At 39.0% G+C, this 21,535-nt stretch overlaps 1 protein-coding gene across 1 annotated transcript in view; it reads left to right on the top strand.

Annotated features, from left to right (window-relative positions):
- The window catches only part of LGR5 (leucine rich repeat containing G protein-coupled receptor 5), a gene marked incomplete at both ends in the record, with an annotated part of 89,702 nt that extends 68,470 nt beyond the window's left edge, over nucleotides 1-21,232 (top strand). The window contains 12 exons of the mRNA XM_084279566.1: nucleotides 826-894; nucleotides 3,860-3,931; nucleotides 4,666-4,737; nucleotides 4,844-4,912; nucleotides 5,061-5,132; nucleotides 8,452-8,517; nucleotides 8,746-8,817; nucleotides 9,721-9,792; nucleotides 11,752-11,877; nucleotides 16,708-16,853; nucleotides 18,533-18,616; nucleotides 20,142-21,232. Of these exons, the coding sequence (XP_084135692.1) occupies nucleotides 826-894; nucleotides 3,860-3,931; nucleotides 4,666-4,737; nucleotides 4,844-4,912; nucleotides 5,061-5,132; nucleotides 8,452-8,517; nucleotides 8,746-8,817; nucleotides 9,721-9,792; nucleotides 11,752-11,877; nucleotides 16,708-16,853; nucleotides 18,533-18,616; nucleotides 20,142-21,232 (2,011 nt within the window). The remainder of the gene's footprint in view (nucleotides 1-825; nucleotides 895-3,859; nucleotides 3,932-4,665; nucleotides 4,738-4,843; nucleotides 4,913-5,060; nucleotides 5,133-8,451; nucleotides 8,518-8,745; nucleotides 8,818-9,720; nucleotides 9,793-11,751; nucleotides 11,878-16,707; nucleotides 16,854-18,532; nucleotides 18,617-20,141) is intronic.
- Between the last annotated feature and the right edge of the window lie 303 nt (nucleotides 21,233-21,535).

Genomic DNA, 21,535 nt, shown 5'->3' with positions numbered 1-21,535 from the left:
AGCATCACAGTAAACTGTCATGTCTCAATTTTAGTTTCAAGTGCCTCCTGAATGCTAAAGGATGCACATGTCATGCTGAGGGCAGAAACAGGCTTATTGTCCATTCAGCCTACCAGAATTAAGTTTAATTACTGCTGCAGCATAAGCAGTTCTTAAAGCAGAGATCACTACCCAAGCTAAACTACTGTTTTTACAATGTGTGATTTGAAATGTTCTCCATGTAAATACTGTCAAATACTTTCTGTCTCTTCCCACTACTTTAAGTAGAGTAAGATTTCCCCCAATCATTCTTATCCTCCAAACTCCAGTATCTCTTATTTTTACTACTTAACAATAGGCAAAAATATCTGAAGAGATATTTTTATCAGAAAAGACAAAGACTAATACAACTGGATAGTGAGTTAGAGGCAATTGTAACCTTTATAGTGAGATTTATTATCCATGTAAAATGCATCTCACCATACAAAGTTGTTGAATATTCTGTTTGAAAGATTTTTTTTTTCCCCGTTAATACTTTCAGGTTATGAAAAGGATGGGTAATTTACAAAACAGCAAGTCCCTTAGTAGTATCTGAATCCACTTATGGGTTTTTTATTGCAGAATAGCTAAGATATAACTAAAAACATGATGCTGATAAAAAAACAGGAATGATAATGTGCCCTAAATAGAGTTTGTTGGAAAACATCCATACACTTCTGAGGATTTCCTGGCTTTTGACTGTATGTATTTATTCAGTGCATGGGAGATGATATTTCATTACAAATGCCAGCAATGTTATCCGTTATGCAGTGCATAACCTAAATAATAACATATATTTTCACACAGAGATTTAAATTACAACAATCTGGACGAGTTCCCCACTGCTATCAGGACACTAACAAACCTAAAAGAACTGTAAGTACGGAGCTCACATTAGGAAGGAGGATGTTTTGTCTAGTGTGTAATTATTTCTTTTAATGCTGGTGATTTTATCAATAATCCTTAAAAACTGATATCCTAGGAACAACTAATAAACATGCCAACATGTGTAAAATATCACTTTCAACATTCAGTTTACAGTATTCTAGTTCTGAAACTTTTACTTTTTTCTATGGCATTGTGCAGTGAGGTTTTCCAGGAACTTCATCCATGGAATACAGTAAATATTGAACACAGTTGGATTTTGCAAACAATCCAGTGTAACACAGTCTAAGAAAAGGTGTGGCAACATTATTAATCCATTCAGGTTTAAATGACTTCTTCCCTCCCTTTCCCCCTTTAAACTAAAGCAGTTTCTTTTCAGTACAAATAATCCTTGGTAATGCTGTAAATAAAGCTCTTCTCTATACACAGGCATAGTTTGCATTTAAAAAATCAACAGTGAAAGAGAAATCAGCCAAGTTTATTGTAAGAAACAGCTGTATTATAAAAAAGTGAATGAAATGACATTCACACATCTCACACACAATGTACACATCAGTGCAAATGTTCAGAATTCTTTCCATCCAAATTACTTGCCATGTTACTGGAACCATCAGCATAAATTTTAGAAAAAACTAGGTAATGATGCAGTAATTGGACGTGGTTGTGCCCCTGCTATATCATAAACTGATCCTAAAGCTCCTTTAAATAACTATTTGGGATTTTTTCCAAAACAGGGATCCCCAGGCAGTGTTGACTGCAATTCAGCACCTCCAGTGCTGGCAAAAAGTGTGGCTCTGGAGGAGGGAGTGGGGCTATGGGTTTCTCAGCCCAACTGTTCTCAGCTGTCGTTATGTCATCCGTCAGCTAAATTAATTCATATGAAACCAGTGGCCTCGAAGGATTGCCTCTTTGCTGACCTCTGGAGTCATTAGCCAAACATGGATAACCCAGGTTGGCAGTAAATGCACCTTGTCCAGTCCAACAAACTGCTTAATGTGCTTGAGATAACTTACTGGCCCTGTAGGGCTTCAACTCAATGTTGTTGTTTCAGATAAGGTCCTCAGTGCAAGAAATCTTTGGAGGGTGATATTGCATCCTGACGTCCCAAATCCAGCACAGACCATGAGACCATGTGCTTCAGTGCTTTGTTTGGGCTCTGGAAGCTGATCTTGTATGCACAGACTGGCCCCCGTGAGGTTTTAGGAGCCTTGCCCTTCTCACCCAAGTGGGACTCCTGGCCCACAGAGGTTCAGCTCATTGCAGGGCCACCTTAGGAAGGGGGGGGATCTCATCTGTGCCTGGGCTGAAAAACACAGGCTCTGACTTTTTGTCTACAGCTTGGAGGCATCCAAGAAAGACAGTCAGAGCTAGAGATCTTCTGGCAAGTGGCCAGTGAGTCAAGGCCATATCTGCTTGATGCTACAGGGACAAACATCATTGTCCCAGATGCTCTGCACTTCAAGGTCTCAGCTGTAGGAGTAGTTATCTCTCCAAAGTGGATATAGCTATTACCCAAAGTTAATGCATACATAATATTTCCCAGACTGGATTTTGAAGATACCTTTGAAGCATTTTTCCCAGTGTGGCCTTAATATAGTCTTTTTGCCCAGGGGTGCAGATCGATTTTGCTGCTCTTTTTCTCAGTATGTGAACTGTGTGCTTTTAGTTCAGATGGGGTGCATCACTTGGGCACAGTGCCCCAGGACACAGGCTGCACCCATGAGCACACCCTCTTCCAACCAGCTCAGATGTGCTTCAGGCTCTTCTTAGCATAAATGTACTGGAGTTTGCTCTTGGCTGGTGATGGGACTGCTCCCTCTCTCTAACTCAAGTCAGAATGATGATGAGGGGCCGGGTACTGCCCTGGGAAGTACTCATGCCATTTCCACAGCCTTTTTACCATGGAGTCACATGCAATTCAACCACAAAGACTCTGTTTACTTGTGCTGGGTTAAATGGGATGCCCGTAATGCTTAGAGTCGGCATCTGCATGGGTGCAGTTTTTATTGCATGCAAATGAACTAGGGATTTAGACCCTTGCTCTGTAGCTCATCAGCAGTAGCAAAATGCCTAAACAAGTAAAACCAATAATGTGGGACCTGTTCAAGTAATGGCCAAGTGTGCTTGCATCAGTGAACAATTTGAGGCTTTCTAAATGCATAAATTTAAGCTGGGAAGCCTTTTTCATACCCGACTGAACTAATGGGAGTTTCCCACACAAATCATCATTGTTCTTTTGAAATCTTAGTTGTTTCTTTTGTTTTTCACAATGGAGAATTACTCATATGAATAAAATCCAGTAATTAATGATGAGACAAAGATTTGGCCCTCTATCCAGCAGGCACAAATACATGGGATAGCTTGTTCATGTCCACTTTTAAAATATTTCAACAAAAAGGTGGTTGTGGGAAGCTCAGCATATCACAGTGTAATGTATAAAATGACTTACTTGATAAACTTGTGCAATCCCTTATTATCCCAGCAAAAGAAATAGTTGCAGTTTAATGAACACAGGGGGAAATATATGTATTTTACTATTTTATTGTTTTTCATTTAATTATTGATAATTAACTAATAATGTTATTAGTTCATGTGTGTGTGTGTGTAAATTTACATTATATACATACACATACAGATTCATAGATACATGACATAGAGCTACAAAGCAGATTCCTACTGAGGGCATCGAAATTTTAAAATGCTGTTTTGCAGTTTGCTTCATCTGAATCGTTTTGCCCTTTTAGAAAAGGGCAGAATTCCAGCTATTTAACTGCTTTTTTTCTTTTTCTTGGGGTTTTCTTTTCAGTTCTGTCTTTTTCCACAAAAAAAATTCATACCTTTACATACAGACACTGCCCTTGTTACAAACAAAAATCCCCCCAAATGCTGTGCATTGTGAATACAGTGTGTGCCTTCACTCTTTTTCTTACTATGTAACCTGTTTTCCCTTTTGTAGGGGATTTCACAGCAATAACATCAAGTCAATACCTGAGCGTGCATTTGTGGGTAATCCATCCCTTATTACAATGTAAGTGCTAATAGTCTTTTCAGTGACTCTTAGAAAACATGGAACTGAGTCTTGTATTTGTGCCTAATTGTCAAATAGGTCTTGTCAGCATACTGTCTAACACATCGTTATCCCAGCAAACAGGGTCATATCTTTCCAACTTTGTTTGCGTGGCCTGTTTAAGGGAAGCAAGTAGTGGTCTCTGGCCTTTGGCTTTTGATTTGAACTATTCCTTCTAAGTCTCTTGGCAGTACTGGCAATGTAGAAGCTAGCAAAAATTACTCTTGATGGATTCCAGGCTTAAACTGTAAATTTAAGAAAAACAGTGACTCATCTTGAGCAATATTATTCTATGAGCAAAAGCCACATGGCTTCAAAAACGCAAGGGAACCTCTTCTGACTGTGTGATGTTCTGACTTCTTCACCTGCTAACCTTAAATTTGTCTCAGGTCAAAACAAAGTTGGATTTCTACCTTTGCAGAAATGGGAGGAAGAGGTAATACTTTGTTGACTGACTTCTGGCTTTAAAACCTAGAAAACAATGACTACTTGAATATTCAAAAAGTAAAATGTGGTTGATGGATATCAATTAGAGGGTGAGAAAGACCCAGAAGTATACCACTGCTACAACCAAAGGAGCACAGTCTGTGATTTGTTATAGGGAATTTACTCATTTACTTTTAACATAATCATGTGATGTATTTATAATATTTAATTTTTTTTCCCTATAATGCCTTTTTATCCTCTTTTTGCAGACGTTTTTATGATAACCCTATTCAACTTGTTGGAAAATCTGCTTTTCAACACTTGCCAGAACTCAGAACTCTGTATGTGTTTACTTTTTTTATTTGAATTGGGTATATATTGCAGTATTAGAGTTGTTGCATGCTTCCCTCACCGCAGTTGTATTGAAATGATGTTTTTAAATTCTAGGACCTTAAATGGTGCTTCACAGATAACAGAGTTTCCTGATCTGACAGGGACTACAAGTCTGGAGAGTTTGTAAGTGTTAGAGAAATATTTTTGCTTTGTTGGGTTTTTTATTTACGTACTGACTTTTTCTAAAAAATGTCCTAAAAATATATTTGTATTGCAATCTTTAAAAAATGGTCTTTTTTTTCTTTTTTTTTTAAATACATACTTTCAACAGGACACTCACAGGAGCACAGATCACCTCTCTCCCCAAATCAGCTTGTGACCAGTTACCTAATCTCCAAGTGCTGTACGTTTCAGTAAGATTATTAATATTACATTAATGCAAGAGATTAATGGACAAATTAAATCATTATGATTTCAAAATTATCCAATTAACTGCTATTTCTATGTATCATGTTACTTAGGAATTCAGCTCAGGGAGCAGGCCCCCATGTTACTCAAAAGGTTCACAACCCGCTTATCAGTCAGGATTTCCTATACATTGCAGAAAAAGATAATTGCTTTGCATATTTTTAGGAAAGGGTGAAATGGTTCTTTATTTTGTTTTAAAAAAACCCAACAGAACTGCCTTACATTCATTCATTCTACAGTAGTTTAGGGTGTTTTTTTCCTCACTGAGGCAGATAATTCAGTGAAGTGAATGGAAAATATAACCGAGTGAGGTTTTCAGTACTTGTTATGGTCCTTTTTCAGTTTCTTCTCCAACCAGTTATAAGTAGATGACTGAAGTTTTAATAGACTATTTCTTGGCATAGTCGGGGCATAGTTTTTGTAATAAGTATCAATATTATTTTAGCTTCGAAATTTCCTTGGATTTTGCTTAATCACTAATGAAAGTAATCATTGTGTCTGCTTCTTTAAGAATGAGCCAACAGCACTTTCTTCTATGTATTACATCACTAGGAATGTATTTGGTATTAGTTCTCTGGCCAGCATTGAAATAGCACTAATTATAACACATTGTTTGAATACCAGCGTGGATGTCATGAACATTTCCAGAAAAAAATAAGTTTTAGTTGATGGACTCAGAATAATCGTTTCCAGGATGATAAAAGACAGAAACAGAGTCTGTTGCCAGAAGAAAGTCTGCACACAGACTTCAGTTTAAATATGTCCTGTATTATTCAAACCCAATTAATAATCTGAAAACAGAAGACAAATAAATAGTGTAGTAATTAATAACTTGTACAGTTCATAGTAGCATAGGACTTCCATTGGAAATTCACATTCTTTATTTTTGAGTATCACCTTGTATTATTTGATCTGAAATTTAAAAGGGTGGGGAACCAATTTGGCAGCAGTTTCATGTACTCAGAGCTACACTTTCCCCATTCCCATCAGATTGGACGGAGCCCACCAAACCCACATTTAGGTTTGCACATCAGTTTTCCCTGTGCCAATGATATCTAACGGTGTGCTGAACCTCACAAGGTACTTGGACACTGCGATCTGGAAGGGGCTTTCTGGCTCAGATATGGGCACGAACACAAGTGCAAACACCACATTGAAAAGGCAATTTGTGCATCCTATCTAGCCACTCATGCTTTCAAACCTGAATTAATGTACACAGAGGCTCCCTGGGTGTCTGCACACCCTTGGCAAAGGTCACAGCAGTCTTCAAGAGACTACCCTCAGCATGGTTGGGTGTGCACCTCAAAACAGGAAGCAAAACTACTTGCGCTGCTAGAAGAGCCTCATGTGTTAGCAAAATGGGGGAAAAGGGCCTTAAAAATAAAGAAGTAAAATATTTCCTGGAGCTCTAAGAGAAACAGGGAAGGAGGGTTTTGGTTTTGGGTTTTGTTGCGCTATTTTTTTTCCCCAAGTATGAAGAGTGACTGTCAGTCTGTACGAACTTCAAGCTGATAATATATTTTAAGAAGACTAAAGTTATAAACCTGTGCATGACAGTATAGCCACACTCCACCAGACACACCAAACATCTTTTACCTTGGCCTAAAAGCCCGCAGCTCACTTCAGGTCTCCTCTGTCATTTCTGATTTGGAACACAGAGTACCTGTGAAAAATACAAAACCAGAGGCTGTAATGTTTCCTGCTGTAACAAAAAAGACACAAATATTGATGGTAGCCTTCATGCATATTAAAAGCTGAGTGGAATGCCTTAAAAATGCACATGGTTGTTACTTGCACCACTTCCACAAATCACATATGCAATATTCTAAATGCCCCTGTTGGAATAGTAACAGTGAAAATAAATTTCCTCGGAGGAAGTAAACGGGTGGAGATGAACTACTTTTACAACATTTGAAACAGGATTGAAAAGAGGTTACTCTTTTACCTGATAATATTGGATAACTGTGAAAGGACATATTTCCTAATAATAGGCACAAGCTTTTTTTCTATATTCTTCTCATTATAAAATTTCCCACTCAGTTTTCCCTGAGCAAGATGTACATATATATTTAGGATGAGACTGCTGAGTGGTGGGGGCGGTTGTTTGGTTCCCTTTTTTTTTTTTCCCCTCCAGTTTCTACAAATTGCCTGGGTTTGGTTTTGATTAGTTATGTTATACTATAAATCAGTCCAGATGTTTCACTTATTCTGTAATTTGTTGAGTTTTGGCTCAAGTCTTTTTAAATTTTTTTTCCTCCATGTAGTGATTGATTTCGAAGTTAGTTCCAACAGTTTTTTTAACCACTTCCCTCAGTTATAAGATATAACAGTCTAAGGATCAGAGGCAATACTGATTGATTAATTAAAAGTGTAGAATGAAAAGCTGATTACAGTCCATTGTTATCATTACCAGAAAAACACAGGATCTTTTCTAAAAAAAAAAATATATATATATATATATGGAAAATATGAATATATATTTATATTCATATATATTCTCATATATATTCATATTCCTGAGAGGGAATCTGTTTAATGTTTATAAATATCTGATGTGTGGGAGACAAAGGGAAATGGCCAGCCTCTTTTCAGTGGTCTGTGGGGACAGAACAAGGGGCAATGGCCACAAACTGGAGCACAGGAAGTTCCACACCAATATGTGGAAGAACTTCTCCCTGAGGGTGACAGAGCACTGGCACAGGCTGCCCAGGGGTGTTGTGGAGTCTCCTTCTCTGGAGATATTTAAGACCTGTCTGTTCGCCTACCTGTGCGACCTGTTCTAGGGAACCTGCTTTGGCAGGGGGGTTGGACTGGATAGTCTCTGGAGGTCCCTTCCAACCCCTACAATTCCGTGATATGTAGATTATTAAATGGTTTAAATATTTTTCAGAAATTAAACATGATGAATATGAAGTCTGTGATGCAAATCCAGTATTCCCTAGAGCAGATGGCAAATACTGTTACTGTAGAATACTCAGAATTCTACACTTTAGGCAGGAAATTTTCAGACAATGCAAGGAATTTCCAAACATAGGACAATGAGTTAATACATCTTGCTTTTTCTCCTCCTCTCCCCTCCTCAGTTAGAAATCAAAATATGACAGATGAGAGACGGTAGATGAGATTTCATATTTCTGTTCTGTGAATGTAAATAAAAAGAAGTTATTTTAAATTGACCGTGAAGGTAGACAATGAAAGAACATTACTTTTATGTTAAACTTTCTTCTTTTTTTTCTTCCCCTTGTATATTACAGGGACCTCTCTTACAACCTGCTGGAAGATTTACCCTGCTTTACTGCATGTAAAAAGCTCCAAAAAATGTAAGAGTCAAACTATCCTAAAAAGCCTAAAAAGAGGTGTATATATATATATATATATATATATATATATATATATACACAGATTTTTTTGAGCATCACTAACTTGGTTATTGCTAGTAAGTTTGTCATATCCCAAATACACACCTTCATTCTACACAGTCTAAAACACCACAAAGTGTCCTCCTTTAGGGGCCTTTGAAACTGAAGAGATTGTTATTGCTATTTCAGTGACTTGCACCACAATGAAATCAGTGAAATCAAAGCGGACACGTTTCGGCAGCTGGCTGCTCTTCGGTCTCTGTGAGTACAGCCCTTCACCCAGCTTCTCAATACACACGGGCTATGCGCTCTCTGCTCCCTTTCTGCCCCAAAACATGCTTGTTTCTGGTTTTCTTTGATCTTTCACCCATTAGGTTGTAACTGCAAGTGCAGAACAAAGCCGTGAAGTTCAGTGTCCCCAGCAGTGAATCTGAAGATGTAAACTTAGGGCTATAAAAGCTGTTACATTTAAATGTAGTTTGGACTAGATGATTGTTTGGGGTCCCGTCCAACCGAACTATTCTATTCTGCTTCCTCTGCTGAGACATACTGAGCTGAAGCTAGTATCTGCTGGCAGCTTTAGGTAATAATCAGCTCTGGGGAGTATGAAATCTTTTTATAGAGAGCAGTGTCATAAGAAACAGATTCTGATCGTGTGTCAGTTTATAGTTTTCACGCAGATGCATATGCCAGCAGAGTGATTTTGTGCAGAAACAGAAAAAAACATGCATTTTTTTTAAGAGTTCCTTTCAGGGTTTGTTTTTTTTTGCTTTTCAGAGCCAGTGAAGATTGAGATTAGGAAATTAAGCCTATTGACAAAGCATTAGCTGTTCTTAGTCACATCATGAGGACCTCTAGTCCATATGCCCTACCCTTCTTTCTGTTGCCTTGAGGACATGTGGAACAGGCTGAAAAATAACTGTTAGACTACAGAAAGCATTAAAAAGTTCTACAGAAAGTTGTTGGTTTAGTAACTAACATCATTAACTGACTAATATAATTTCAAAACTGAAAAATATTTTGCATTATGAGATATACAGAAGCTTATTGAAAGTATTTGCATGTAATTAATACCTTTTTCATATTTAGGCCTCCTAATCAAGTGTATGAAAACTTCCATATTCACTCAGTGGGTATGTAATTTTCCACTCACTTTTCTTGTAGGGATTTAGCTTGGAACAAAATTAAAATTATTCACCCCAATGCCTTCTCCTCTTTACCATCTTTGATCAAACTGTAAGTATTTGTATACCTTCTACATTCAAATTTTCACATTTTTCTTGCAAGAGCATACAAACAGTTCAATAATGTAGTGCCCTGCTCAGCAGAAATTGAGGCTTCCTCTGTCCTGATCTTCTGGTCTGTTGAATCCATATTTAAATGCCTGGTTGCTTGTAGTTCAGCTCCCATAGGTATTAGGGCAAATCTGCTTATAATGCTGTGTAGCCGGAGTGATTTGGGGTCCATGAAGCATATAAATGTATCTGCCTTTCTTCATTCAATTTGTTAGCAGATTAGTCTCCCTCAGCAGTGGGGAATATTTCCTGTTGTGTATCAGCACTAAGGAACTGGATTCAAAAATAAATAAGAAACATTTTCCAGTGAGCTTCTTTATTTCATCCTTCCTCATTTGATGGAATAGGTTTTTTTTATCTGTAGCATCCTCAGCCAGAGTATTTAGTGGTCAGAGCATTGGCAGTCCAATTTTGCAGGCCTTGTTCACAAGGACTTCTCAGTCCTTATTAATTTATTCCTGTTCCCCACTGTCATTGTATTCATAGAATCATAGAATGCTTTGGGTTGGGTGAATCCCTGAGGTATTGGGTGTATGGGAAAGACGTGAAAGAAAATTTCTCTGGAGACATTCTGCCCCATCCACAAAGATACACTGCTGGGTGTATCTGCTCACAGATAATCTAGTAGCTGCAGGGAAACATACATGTGGAAAGGGGTATTCATTTTTGTGGATGTGCAAAGCCTTCCCTCTGAATGCTGCACTGAAAAATGTCCACGAGGTGAATATTGCCTATAACATCCCTTTCTGGGGGTCATCCTCAGGACTTTCCTACAGAAGAACATGTAAGGGCACATCATGCTGCCAGCAGGACATTGTAGCTATGATCAATAGCACACAACAGTCAGAGAGGGTTAAAGAAAAAAAAACACTTTTCACACACACATGTACATGTTCACACACACACAGACCTCTCCCCTCACCAGTGTCTCCTGAAATGAGACTGCAGGCAATGACTGGTTTTACTCTTCAGTAGGAGCAGAGTGTCACCTATGGTATTTAACTCTGTTGTGAGCAGGGCACACACGTGCACACACTAGACCAGAAAAGGCAGAAGACCAGTCCATTAACATACCTCTTGTGCTACATCTAGACCCTCAGATCGCAGTAGATAGTCCAAGAGATGGGAACTTTGCTGTTAACCCTTGGGCATAAAAGCCTTTCAGCAGTATCAGATTCCCCTTCTTCCTCCTTCTTGACTGTTCACTGTCTTAAGCATGTAGATAAATGAAATGTGCTGAAAAGACTTTTTTCAAGAATAAAGAAGAGAGGGAGAATTAGAGAACAGAAACCCTCTGGACATCCCCCACTTCGATTGCTTCACCATTTCTCCTTGATCACAGTCACTTTTAGATTCACTGGTTTTCTTTCCCTGTTAATATCAATGTCTTTCTTCAGTTCCCCTGACAAACCTCATCTTAGAGCTGGCACCTTTATCTGCTGCAGTCCAGACCAGTCCTACCCTGAAACACACGTCTTCCCCATGCACCTGACCTGCAGAGCTCTCAGGGCAGCCATGCCCTCTAGCATCCCACCAAACTGTTTAAAATGTGGGAAGCTGTTCTGGTACTGCCTCCCTTTATTTAAAACAATCCAATGAACAGATTTTAAATTCTTTTGCTAGTCTCAAAACCAGTACAATGAATGTTTGGAGGCAAAATTTTACAATGGAGACTTAGCTAACTTCTAAGGTACTGCTGTTAGCTTTCTGCTAGGCTCAGAGGTGCATGCTTCTGAATAGTGCTGCAGCTTTGCTTTGCTGACCAGGGCCTCTGTTTAATGCAGTCATTTTTGATTGAGTTAGAAATATCTAACCTGTTTTTCCAACATGACACTTCTAGTGCTGAAGAAAAAAAAAAAAAAGAAAATCCATAAACTGATTTTTATTTGCTGTTATGCAGGGATGTGTCATCCAACCTTTTGTCTTCTTTTCCTGTGACGGGGCTACATGGTTTAACTCATTTAAAATTAACAGGAAATCATGCCCTACAAAGTTTGATATCATCTGAAAATTTTCCAGAGCTCAAGTGAGTATGTCATTAAAACTAATAAGCCACATTTGTGTTCATGTGCAATGGAAGGTGTGTCAGTGTGTAACGCATGCTCCTTCATATTGTCAGTCTTTGATCTGTGCTATTAAAACTTAAGCAAATATGATAAAAATGATAGACTTCTTTTATTATGCTCACTTTTAACTGAAGAAACTATGAAGTGTTTTGAAATATTAACCCCAGTACTTGCTAAATACAAGCCACATCTGCTTCCTGGTGATATGTTTCAAAAGCTGTTAAAACAATATTGCTAGAAGTTTAGCGATATGTTCTTCTACTTAACTGTGTTTACAAAACCTCCATTATATTTAATGAGAACACAGCAAATATCAAGGGAAGAATATACTCTTGAAGTACCAAAATATTTGCCCTCTTTTGTTTGAACATGTTTTTTGTGTAATCTTTTGATTAATATTCAAATAATACTTTGCCATCATCTCTAAAACATTTTGATGCTAGGAATGTACTGCTGGATACTCTGTGTTACAGGAAGGAAATGTTCACTAAGGATCATTTTCAGGATAACTGTAAAGAAATCACAGTAAAAAGAGTTTTGCCTTTTACTTCAGGGTATTTGGGAGTGTCCCCTAACTCTCCTTTTGTGCTTATAGTTTAATTAGAGGATATTAAGTGCAACATACATTTTCCCATGTTTTACTGTAAAATTTGAAACAATTAAACAGAGTCACAGAATGACTGTGGTTAGAAGAGGCCTGTAGAGGCCATCTTGTCCAACCTCCTCTGCTCAAGAAAAATCACCTACAGCAGGTTTCCCAGGACCATATCCACATGGCTATTGAGTATCGCCAAGGATGGAGACTCCATCCTTATGTCCTCACTAGATTGCACTGTAAAATTCTCATTGGTCTTAGCAGGAAGTCAGCTCAAGGACATGTTACCATTAATGAAAAGGACTGGAGTGTTTGGAGCTATCAATAAGGGAGTCATGAGTAGAATGTGAAAATTATTAAACCTCTGCATACAGCACTGGAGGAATCCACTAGATTGCACTATCTGTGCAACAGATAGAAAGAAAAAAGAGAGCTGTACAAAATGTTTCCAAGGTTAGGAAACAGTGTCTTAAAAGACTTCGTAAACCCCAAAATTGTAGTTTTTCACAGAGGAACTTGGGCAGTGACTTCATCACAGCATATGCATGACATAAATAGTACACAGTAATACATAACATTATATGAAATATAAACATTCAAAGTACTGGAGGCATTACACCTCTCCCACACTAAAGACTTTTAGATGGGTCTCAGAGGTCAAGAAGCAAGTACTATAAGAAATTGTGAAGGGTTGAGGTTGAACTGCCACAGTTTTTCTTCTCTGATTGACTTTGCCCATGTCTTGAGGCAGGTGACAATTCTGAAGTACCTGAAGGTTCCTTAAAACAATGTGAATGCAGGAAAATGGATTATTCCAATCTAGCAAATATCCAATGATATACCATAGCTTAGAGGCACAAGAGGTTCTCAAATAGTCCTAGAATAATTGACTATTCAACTGAATTATATACAGCTAATTTTTTTAATTCTTTGGCCAAAATTATACTTTATATGATTTTCCCACCAGTAAAATGATGTACATTGCTCAACTCCAGCTACAGTGCATTTATTATGGGTAAATAGTTAACAAGGATATGTCAGGCAGTAGCTTGAATCTTACAAAAAGGTATAAAAATAATGATTAATATGTCTAGTACTGATTAACAGCTGTAAGAATAAGTTATATGCAGTCAGGAGAGAATGGGGTCAGATCCTGACCTGGAGTCTGCAGGACTTTCACCATAAATCAAAATGAGTCCAGGACTTCACACAAGATCACTGCACAGACAATGAATGAAGCACCAAACTTGAACAGAGATCTAAAACAAAATGAAATTTCACCCTTTGTAATTGTTGGAACTAGAACCTGGTTACAACATTAAAGACAAATTCCTACTTAAAAGCTTCCTGCTCATCTAAATGGGTCGTTGCTGTTCAATACGCAGACACTTCAAAGAGCTGAGCATCCTCTGCCCCACCTTCAGCAATGGCACAACACCATTCTACAGAGCCGAGCCCAGCCTGCTGTGGCAAGCTATGAGGAAGTCAAGTCAGGCTGCCAGCCACTCCTTCCTTCTTTATCTGATGCTTTGATTTAACGCTGCAAAAAGCTCAGTGATTTGCTCCAAAGAGCTCAGTGATTTGCTCCATCCATCGTAACTGTACCTTTCCAATCACCATCAACTCCATTCCTTTGTGAGGTAGAAAACAACTTTGTCTTCTCTGCTGCTTAATCTAAAAGCAGAAAAAGGAGGCATTCATTGCTGCAGGAAAAAAAAAAAAAGTATTATCAAAGATACAGGTATCATCAGTAAGATAAGGAGTATATAAAAATAAATTTAGCCAGCATTTCTGAAAGAGTTTAATTTGGCAAAGTCCAAATCTAATCATCCACATCAAATAAGCACCAGCCATAAAGAGGACTGCTTCCAGCACTGTGTGGCTGAGAGTTACTGCCTTTTTTTTTGGGGGGGTGGGGGAATAAAAGTTGCTTTTGCAAGAAAGAAATTCTTCCATCACCAAGAAGAGCTGATACTGATTTCTCTGCATTTAAAAGTGTGTTTTGTCCTCTGTGTTCTGGTGCTCAATCACTCTGCACAATTACACTTTGCACACAGAGTCAGAAGCATTTGCCAATTTGAGGTCTATATGTGTGTCCTGTAACCCAGGGAAAAAAACCCCAACCAAACAGCTAAAAAACACAAATCCACAAAAACAAAATCAGTGCAGGTCTAACAAAGGATGCAAGACCTACAGAGAGGGTATGTAATGGGAGTCTTGCTCATTAAAGATCATTAAAATGTGCTGGGGCTTTTTTGGCTGCTGCATCAAACCAGTGGACCAGCACGATGTAAGAGGTCCATATTTCTGCTATATGACAGGTCAGGAGGCTGCTAGAAGCCCGACAGCATCTGGAAATCTGTCATTACTAAGCACATAGATCTGTTTGAATATCCAGAGAATACATTTCATTTAGTCCCTTGAGCCTAAAATATCCACTAGTCGTTCATTTCCACAGCTGTATCAGTGTCTTCAAAAAGATCTGAAGCCACAATCTGCAGTGACCACCTTGCAGAACCATCAGTGTTTCTTTTGCTAAGTTTTTGTTGTTGTTTGTGCGGTCAGTTTTCAAATAATGAGAATTTCTATCTGGGGATTGGGTTAGGTGTTAGACCAGGTAACTAGTCTAGTAATGTATCTGTTTAATAATAATTTATTTAAGAAGACCTTCTGGGAAATGTGTTCAAAAATATTTAATCAAGATAATCTTATTTTAAAGGATGGCATGCACAGAAATGAGTTAGAAATTAAACATTTGAATCTGCTGGCATGAGGTTGCTTGCTAGTTAGATCTTGGTTCCATTGAACTTTTATTGGAGTATCTTAAAAATACCTCATGTAGATTTTCATGTTGGGTGCAAGGGTAGAGATTATCATTGCTAATTCCCAACAGAAATGTAAGTATACAGAATCTAAGTACCCCAAAATGCACTAATTAATAAATCACTTCAGAGCTTAGAGTTCCATTTGTTCCCCTTTGCACCAAGCTTTTGGCTAGCGCACAAGTTTAAGTCCTGTTGGCACTGGGCCTGATTCAGATTGACTTCTCTGCAGATTTCCCAGGGGGTTAGAGGTTGCTTGGAAAGGCTCATTATGTTAATTTACATGATTAACCTGTTGAAAGTAATCTGATAGGAGGATATAGTTCTATTTTATTCCTTTTAAGTTAAATCACCTCTTTATCTTTGAAGTTTTTGGTTTATTGCACTTTTGGAATTAAGGTGAGTTGTTAGGTTTTACTACGTACTATTGGCGAATTAAATTAAATTAACATAAAATATTTCTAATTAATAGAAATAGTCTATAGAGCCTGAATATATGTAGTTCTCCCATGTAACCCCAGAATTTGCACATCCCCAAAGGTGTTAAATTCAAAACATACCGGAAATGAGCAATTTTCTGACAAAAAAAAAAAACCTCAAAATCATTGAAACTCACTGACCTATACTCGTTAGGTGTTAGGAATACCAATGATCTTTTGAGTTCTGAATGAGCACTCAGTGTCCTGCAATGACAGTGCTCCTTTCTAAGACAATTAATAAAGTAAAACCTTTTCCGCAGTGACATCTATTTTCATGCACATTGCCCTTCTAGTTCATTCACCTTTTGGTTTAGGACACTACTTTTCTGATCTGTGCATGAAAGGCAATCTCCTTTTTGCCATCTTACTGTGAAAAGAGTTGGATGTGGACATAAAGTTTGAATCCCAAAAGGTCCCATTCTCCCCAAACTGGGAAGTGATGTGTTGGTTTTGCCTGTGTAGGTGGGAAGATGCAGATGTGATCTATTGGATCTGTTTTTCGAAAGAACAAGTTAAGAAAGTAACGTGGAGAAACTGTTGAGTTACACTGTAAAATCATTCAAAATAATATAATAGAAATACAGATGTAAGAGTAACATTCAGTCAACCACAAGGCACCTATCTCCCACTATCATATCTCCCATGAAAATACATGAGAAGACTTCATTGTGCCTTTACCAGAATTAGCCTAGACATCCTCTGCATTTCTGATGTGGAATTTTATTTGTGAGCCTTCATTTTGTATTATCATGAGTGATTTTTACCCAGATGCATTTTTACTTTCAGTCATGGTTATTTAAACCAGTTCCTTTGTGTTCAGAGTAGAGGAGCAGTACAATGCAGTAAGGCTGGTGCTAAACCGGTATGATGGCATGCCTCTTTCTTTTGCCACAGGGTCATGGAAATGCCCTACGCCTATCAGTGCTGTGCCTTTGGGGCTTGTGAGAGCCACTACAAAATCTCCAGCCAGTGGAGCAAAGATGAGAATAGCAGCATTGAGGATTTTCACAGGAAGGATGCCGGCTTGTTACAAATTCAAGGTAATCAGCACCTTTGCATTTTAAACCTACCTGAAGGCTAGTAAGCAAACTAATGTTAAACAAATCCAATGCTCTTTTACCATCACAGAGACAGCCTCTCCCTCTCTCCTGCCCGAAAATGTGTTATTTAAGCATTCCTATGCTTAGCAAACTCATTTTTTCAGGTCTGCCTTTCAAAAAATCTCACTCGCTCATCTTTCTGTCCAAATAACAAATATAATGATGTGGGAAGGGAAATCATCCCTTTATTTGAGAGACAGGGAATTAGTGCTGGTATGTAACCCCATACAAGAGCAGGCCAGAAGAGATCCAGTTTCATGCCAACCTCGGAAGTAGCAATGCATCCTTGGCTCTCCTGCTGTCCACATGCTTCAGGAGGAGTCACAGAGCTTATGTGGCTACTTTGGCAAGGCTACCAATATTTTTTCCTGACATTTCCTGGGTACCAGAGTGCATCTGCTCTCCAGGATAGACAACTAGTGTATTTTTATTCCCTTTCAGCACTAGGTGGAAAGCTGCCCAGCAGAAAAGAACTTGAAGGCGTTGGTCAATAGCCAGCTGAACATGAGCCAGCAGTGTTCCCAGGTGGCCAAGAAAGACAGTGACTTCCTGGCTTGTATCAGAAACAGTGTGGTCAGCAGGACTAGGGAAGTGATCATCCCCTTGTACTCAACATTTGTGAGGCCACACTTTGAGTACTGTGTTCAGTTTTAGGCCCTTCACTACAAGAAGGACATTTGAGGCACAGGAGCATGTCCAAAGAAGGGTAACGAAGTTGGTGAAGGGTCTGGAGAACAAGTTATCTGAGGAGTGGCAGAGGAAACAGGGTTTTTTTTAGCCTGCAGAAAAGGGTGCTGAGGGAAGGAGACCTTATTGCTCTCTACAGCTACCTGAAAGGATGTAGCCAGGTGGGGGTTGGTGTCTTCTCCCAAATAACAAACGATAAGATGAGAGGAAATGGCCTCAAGTTGTGCCAGGGGAGGTTTAGATTGGCTATTAGGAAAAATTTCTTCTTGACAAGGGCTGTCAAGACCTATAAGAGTCTGCCCAGGGAAACGGTTGAGACATCATCCATGGAGGTATTTGAAATAAGCATAGATGTGGTGCTTAGGGACATGGTCCAGTGGTGGACTTGGCAGTGTTAGGGTAATGGTTGGACTTAAGACTCCAACGTAAACATTCTATGATTCTAAAAGGTGTGTTACTTGACCTGTAAACCGTTACGTAGATGCACACATAGATATTATACCATCCTGCTGCTTTCTGTGCTATCTCCGCTCCTGCAGACCAGTAAGTTTTATAGTTCAGGGCTAGCCCCAGCAAGGATAATGCCAAGAATACATGGTAGAGTGATGAATTGTGAAATGCAAAAAAATTCTTAGTAGCCTGGTACAATACCAAGAGCCTTATTTTAAACTCTTTCCTAGGCAATCATCAAACTACGAATTACATAATGGGGAATGTACCTGTAAGTCATTACTTTTAGAGAAGTGATGGTGCCAACATTTTAAATAATCCTGAGTACAGTAATTCAAAACCAAGTAGGCAAGTCTGCTTCTGCTCATGGTTTGGCAGGGACAAGACCAGGCCTAAAATGCCACAGACATTTTTGCAATTTGTTCAAAAAGAAGTTTTCCTGAAAATTGCAGAATCAGATCTGGGCATTTTCTCCTCCACAGATGAGCGTGACTTTGAAGATTTTTTCCTTGACTTTGAAGAAGATTTGAAAGCTCATCATTCAGTGCAATGCTCACCTTCTCCAGGTATGAAACTGCCAGCCAGATAGGAATTCATGCATAGTACCACCAGGCATTCTAGATGCAGAACAAGCTCTGAATCTGAAACTACACAAGTAACATGATGTTTTCAAAAATGTAATACAAATACATTGTGCAATAATATAAAAATTTACATTGAAGTCCAGAAAACTATTCAGCTACTAAACTCATCTATGAGTGCAACTAGAGTTTTACCCAGTCGTCAGGCAGATCCTTGCTCCCAGTCTCTTTTCACAGAAACTGATCCCTCTACCAAGGGAATGAGAAAGCAAAGACTGCTCTACCAATTGACAGATGATAAAGGAGAGCAGAATCTTTGCTTGCTCAAGTGATTCTTCCAAACTTCACTGAGTTATTCCAGACTTGAGCTTCTTGAACACCACACAGTTTGCTTCAGTGTTTAGGAATACAATCCAATCCAAAAGATCCCCCCCAGTACTATCATTTTCTTTATAGAATAGTGCATTCCTGGCTTCTCATTGTGGCAGAAAGGAAAAAGAAATACACTGATTAAAGACATGCTACAGGCCACCAATTTCACTAAAAGTTTCTTTTAAGGCAAGGAAAGAAATTACTTCTGTAGGCTGCCGCTAGATTTAGCAGCTATGGCCCGAAGTTCTGCTTGATTCCGCAAACATTTTCCCTAGCCATTCTTTCATTGTGAAACATGAACAAAAGACTCACATCACAGCTAGTACTTCAACACTCATTCCAAGTCAAGATTCTTGTTTGCAACAGCAAATAATAATTTTTTTAAAGTTAAGTGAAGAGGAATAGAAAAGACAGGAAGCCAGCAAATGAACCACTTGACCATCACATACTCTTCTATGGCCTTACTATAATTACCACATTCATGAAAACACTGGTGTCGTCAAGGTCAGTTATCATCAGACCCATGAGAAAATTTAGTTTCCTTGTTGATCTTCCAAATGGTACCTTAGAAAAACTTTCAAGCTAACACAATAGATGCTTATGCCAACTTGATGGCAACAGCTGTAGTCATATGGAGCATATCTCAGTTGCCGGGTTTGTGTCTTCATGGAAAAGCACAGATCACTGTGAAGGACTTGCTTTGAGAGAGCATAGCTGGCTCATACCAAGATAAATAATGTTTCTCAGACAGCAGAGCATTCAGCTTCAGCATATGAACCTCAATTCTGTGAGTGTACACAGCAGGTTTCAATCATAATGACCCAAATTCAGCCCCTCCAAATAGGCAGCACTTCCAAAAGCAAAGACAGCCTTAATTTTTTTGGACTGTGTTATAAGGTATCCAAAGTGCATCTGTCAATACGTGTCAGATTGCACTTCACCAGGACTCATTAGCAACCTGTCCTAGTTTAGTGAGAGGCATGTTTTTCAGCTTTTTTCACAGAGTGACAAACATCACAGCATTTCTTGAAACTACAGACAGGACATTCACATTGTGCTGTACTTCTGGACTATTCGGTTTGAGGGACAAGGACTTGTGTACCAATCATGCAACATGCTTTTTATTTTGTCATTTCAGGTCCCTTCAAACCATGTGACCATCTGTTTGGTAGCTGGCTGATCAGAATTGGAGTGTGGACCATAGTGGGTTTGACCTTTACTTGCAATGCACTGGTGTCTGCTACAGTTTTCCGATCTCCATTGTACATGTCCTCCATAAAACTTTTGATCAGTTTAATAGCCATTGTAAATGCCTTGATGGGTCTGGCCAGCGGAGTGCTGGCTGGCGTGGATGCATCAACTTTTGGTAGCTTCGCTCAGTATGGAGCACAGTGGGAAAGTGGGATCGGCTGTCAAATCACTGGGCTTCTCTCCATTTTTGCTTCAGAGGCTTCCATTTTCCTCCTCACCTTAGCTGCGCTGGAGCGCGCGTTCTCCGTAAAGCACGCTACAAAGTTTGAGACAAAATCCTCCATCGCTGGCGTCAAAATTGCCATTTTCTTTTGCTTTGTGTTGGCACTAATCATTGCAGTGATACCACTCCTCACTGGGAGTGAGTATGGTGTTTCCCCGCTTTGTTTACCACTGCCATTTGGAGAGCCCACTGCTATGGGCTACATGGTAGCACTGGTGTTGCTGAACTCCCTTTGTTTTCTGGTAATGACTATTGCTTATACAAAGCTCTACTGTAGTTTAGAAAAGGGAGAACTAGACAGCATTTGGGATTGCTCTATGGTCAAACATATAGCCTTGTTACTTTTTACTAATTGCATTCTTTATTGCCCTGTGGCCTTCTTATCTTTCTCCTCCTTACTAAACCTCACTTTTATCAGCCCAGAAGTGATTAAGTCAATACTGCTGGTGATCGTCCCACTGCCTGCATGTCTAAACCCACTCCTTTATATCCTTTTCAATCCACACTTTAAGGAGGACTTGGGAAGTCTGCGAAAGCAAACCTTGTTATGGAGGACATCAAAACATGCTAGCCTGATCTCTGTGAATTCAGAAGACATAGAAAAGCAGTCTTGTGACTCAACACAAGCATTGGTAACCTTCACAAGTGCCAGCATATCATATGACATGCCTACCAGCAATTCACTAATGCCATCGTCTTATCAAATGACAGAAAGCTGCAATCTTTCATCAGTTGCATTTGTTCCATGTCGCTAGTTTCAGTGACAATACAGAAAATACCTATGTTTACAAATTTTGTTAATCCCAAAACTAAGTATGGGCGTGTGTATACAAGCCAGGGAGTGCCTCTGAATTATTGTTACACACATCAGAAAGCAGACAATGACAAATCCTGCAACAGGCTGAAAATTCAATACTTGAGCCTTCTCAGCCTGCTTCCGATATGCTGGGATGAAGAGAGAAACTGAAACCTACTGCAGTCTCTGCAGTTGTGTCAGCTGCTCTCTTTTAAAGTAGCACTTCTCAGAAAGGGCATCAGTTGGTTAAGTGCAAAAACAC

The sequence above is a fragment of the Gallinula chloropus genome (assembly GCF_964237585.1).
Source record: "Gallinula chloropus genome assembly, chromosome: 1".
Classification (NCBI taxonomy): Eukaryota; Metazoa; Chordata; class Aves; order Gruiformes; family Rallidae; genus Gallinula; species Gallinula chloropus.
This window is presented reverse-complemented; position numbering and strand designations above follow the sequence as displayed.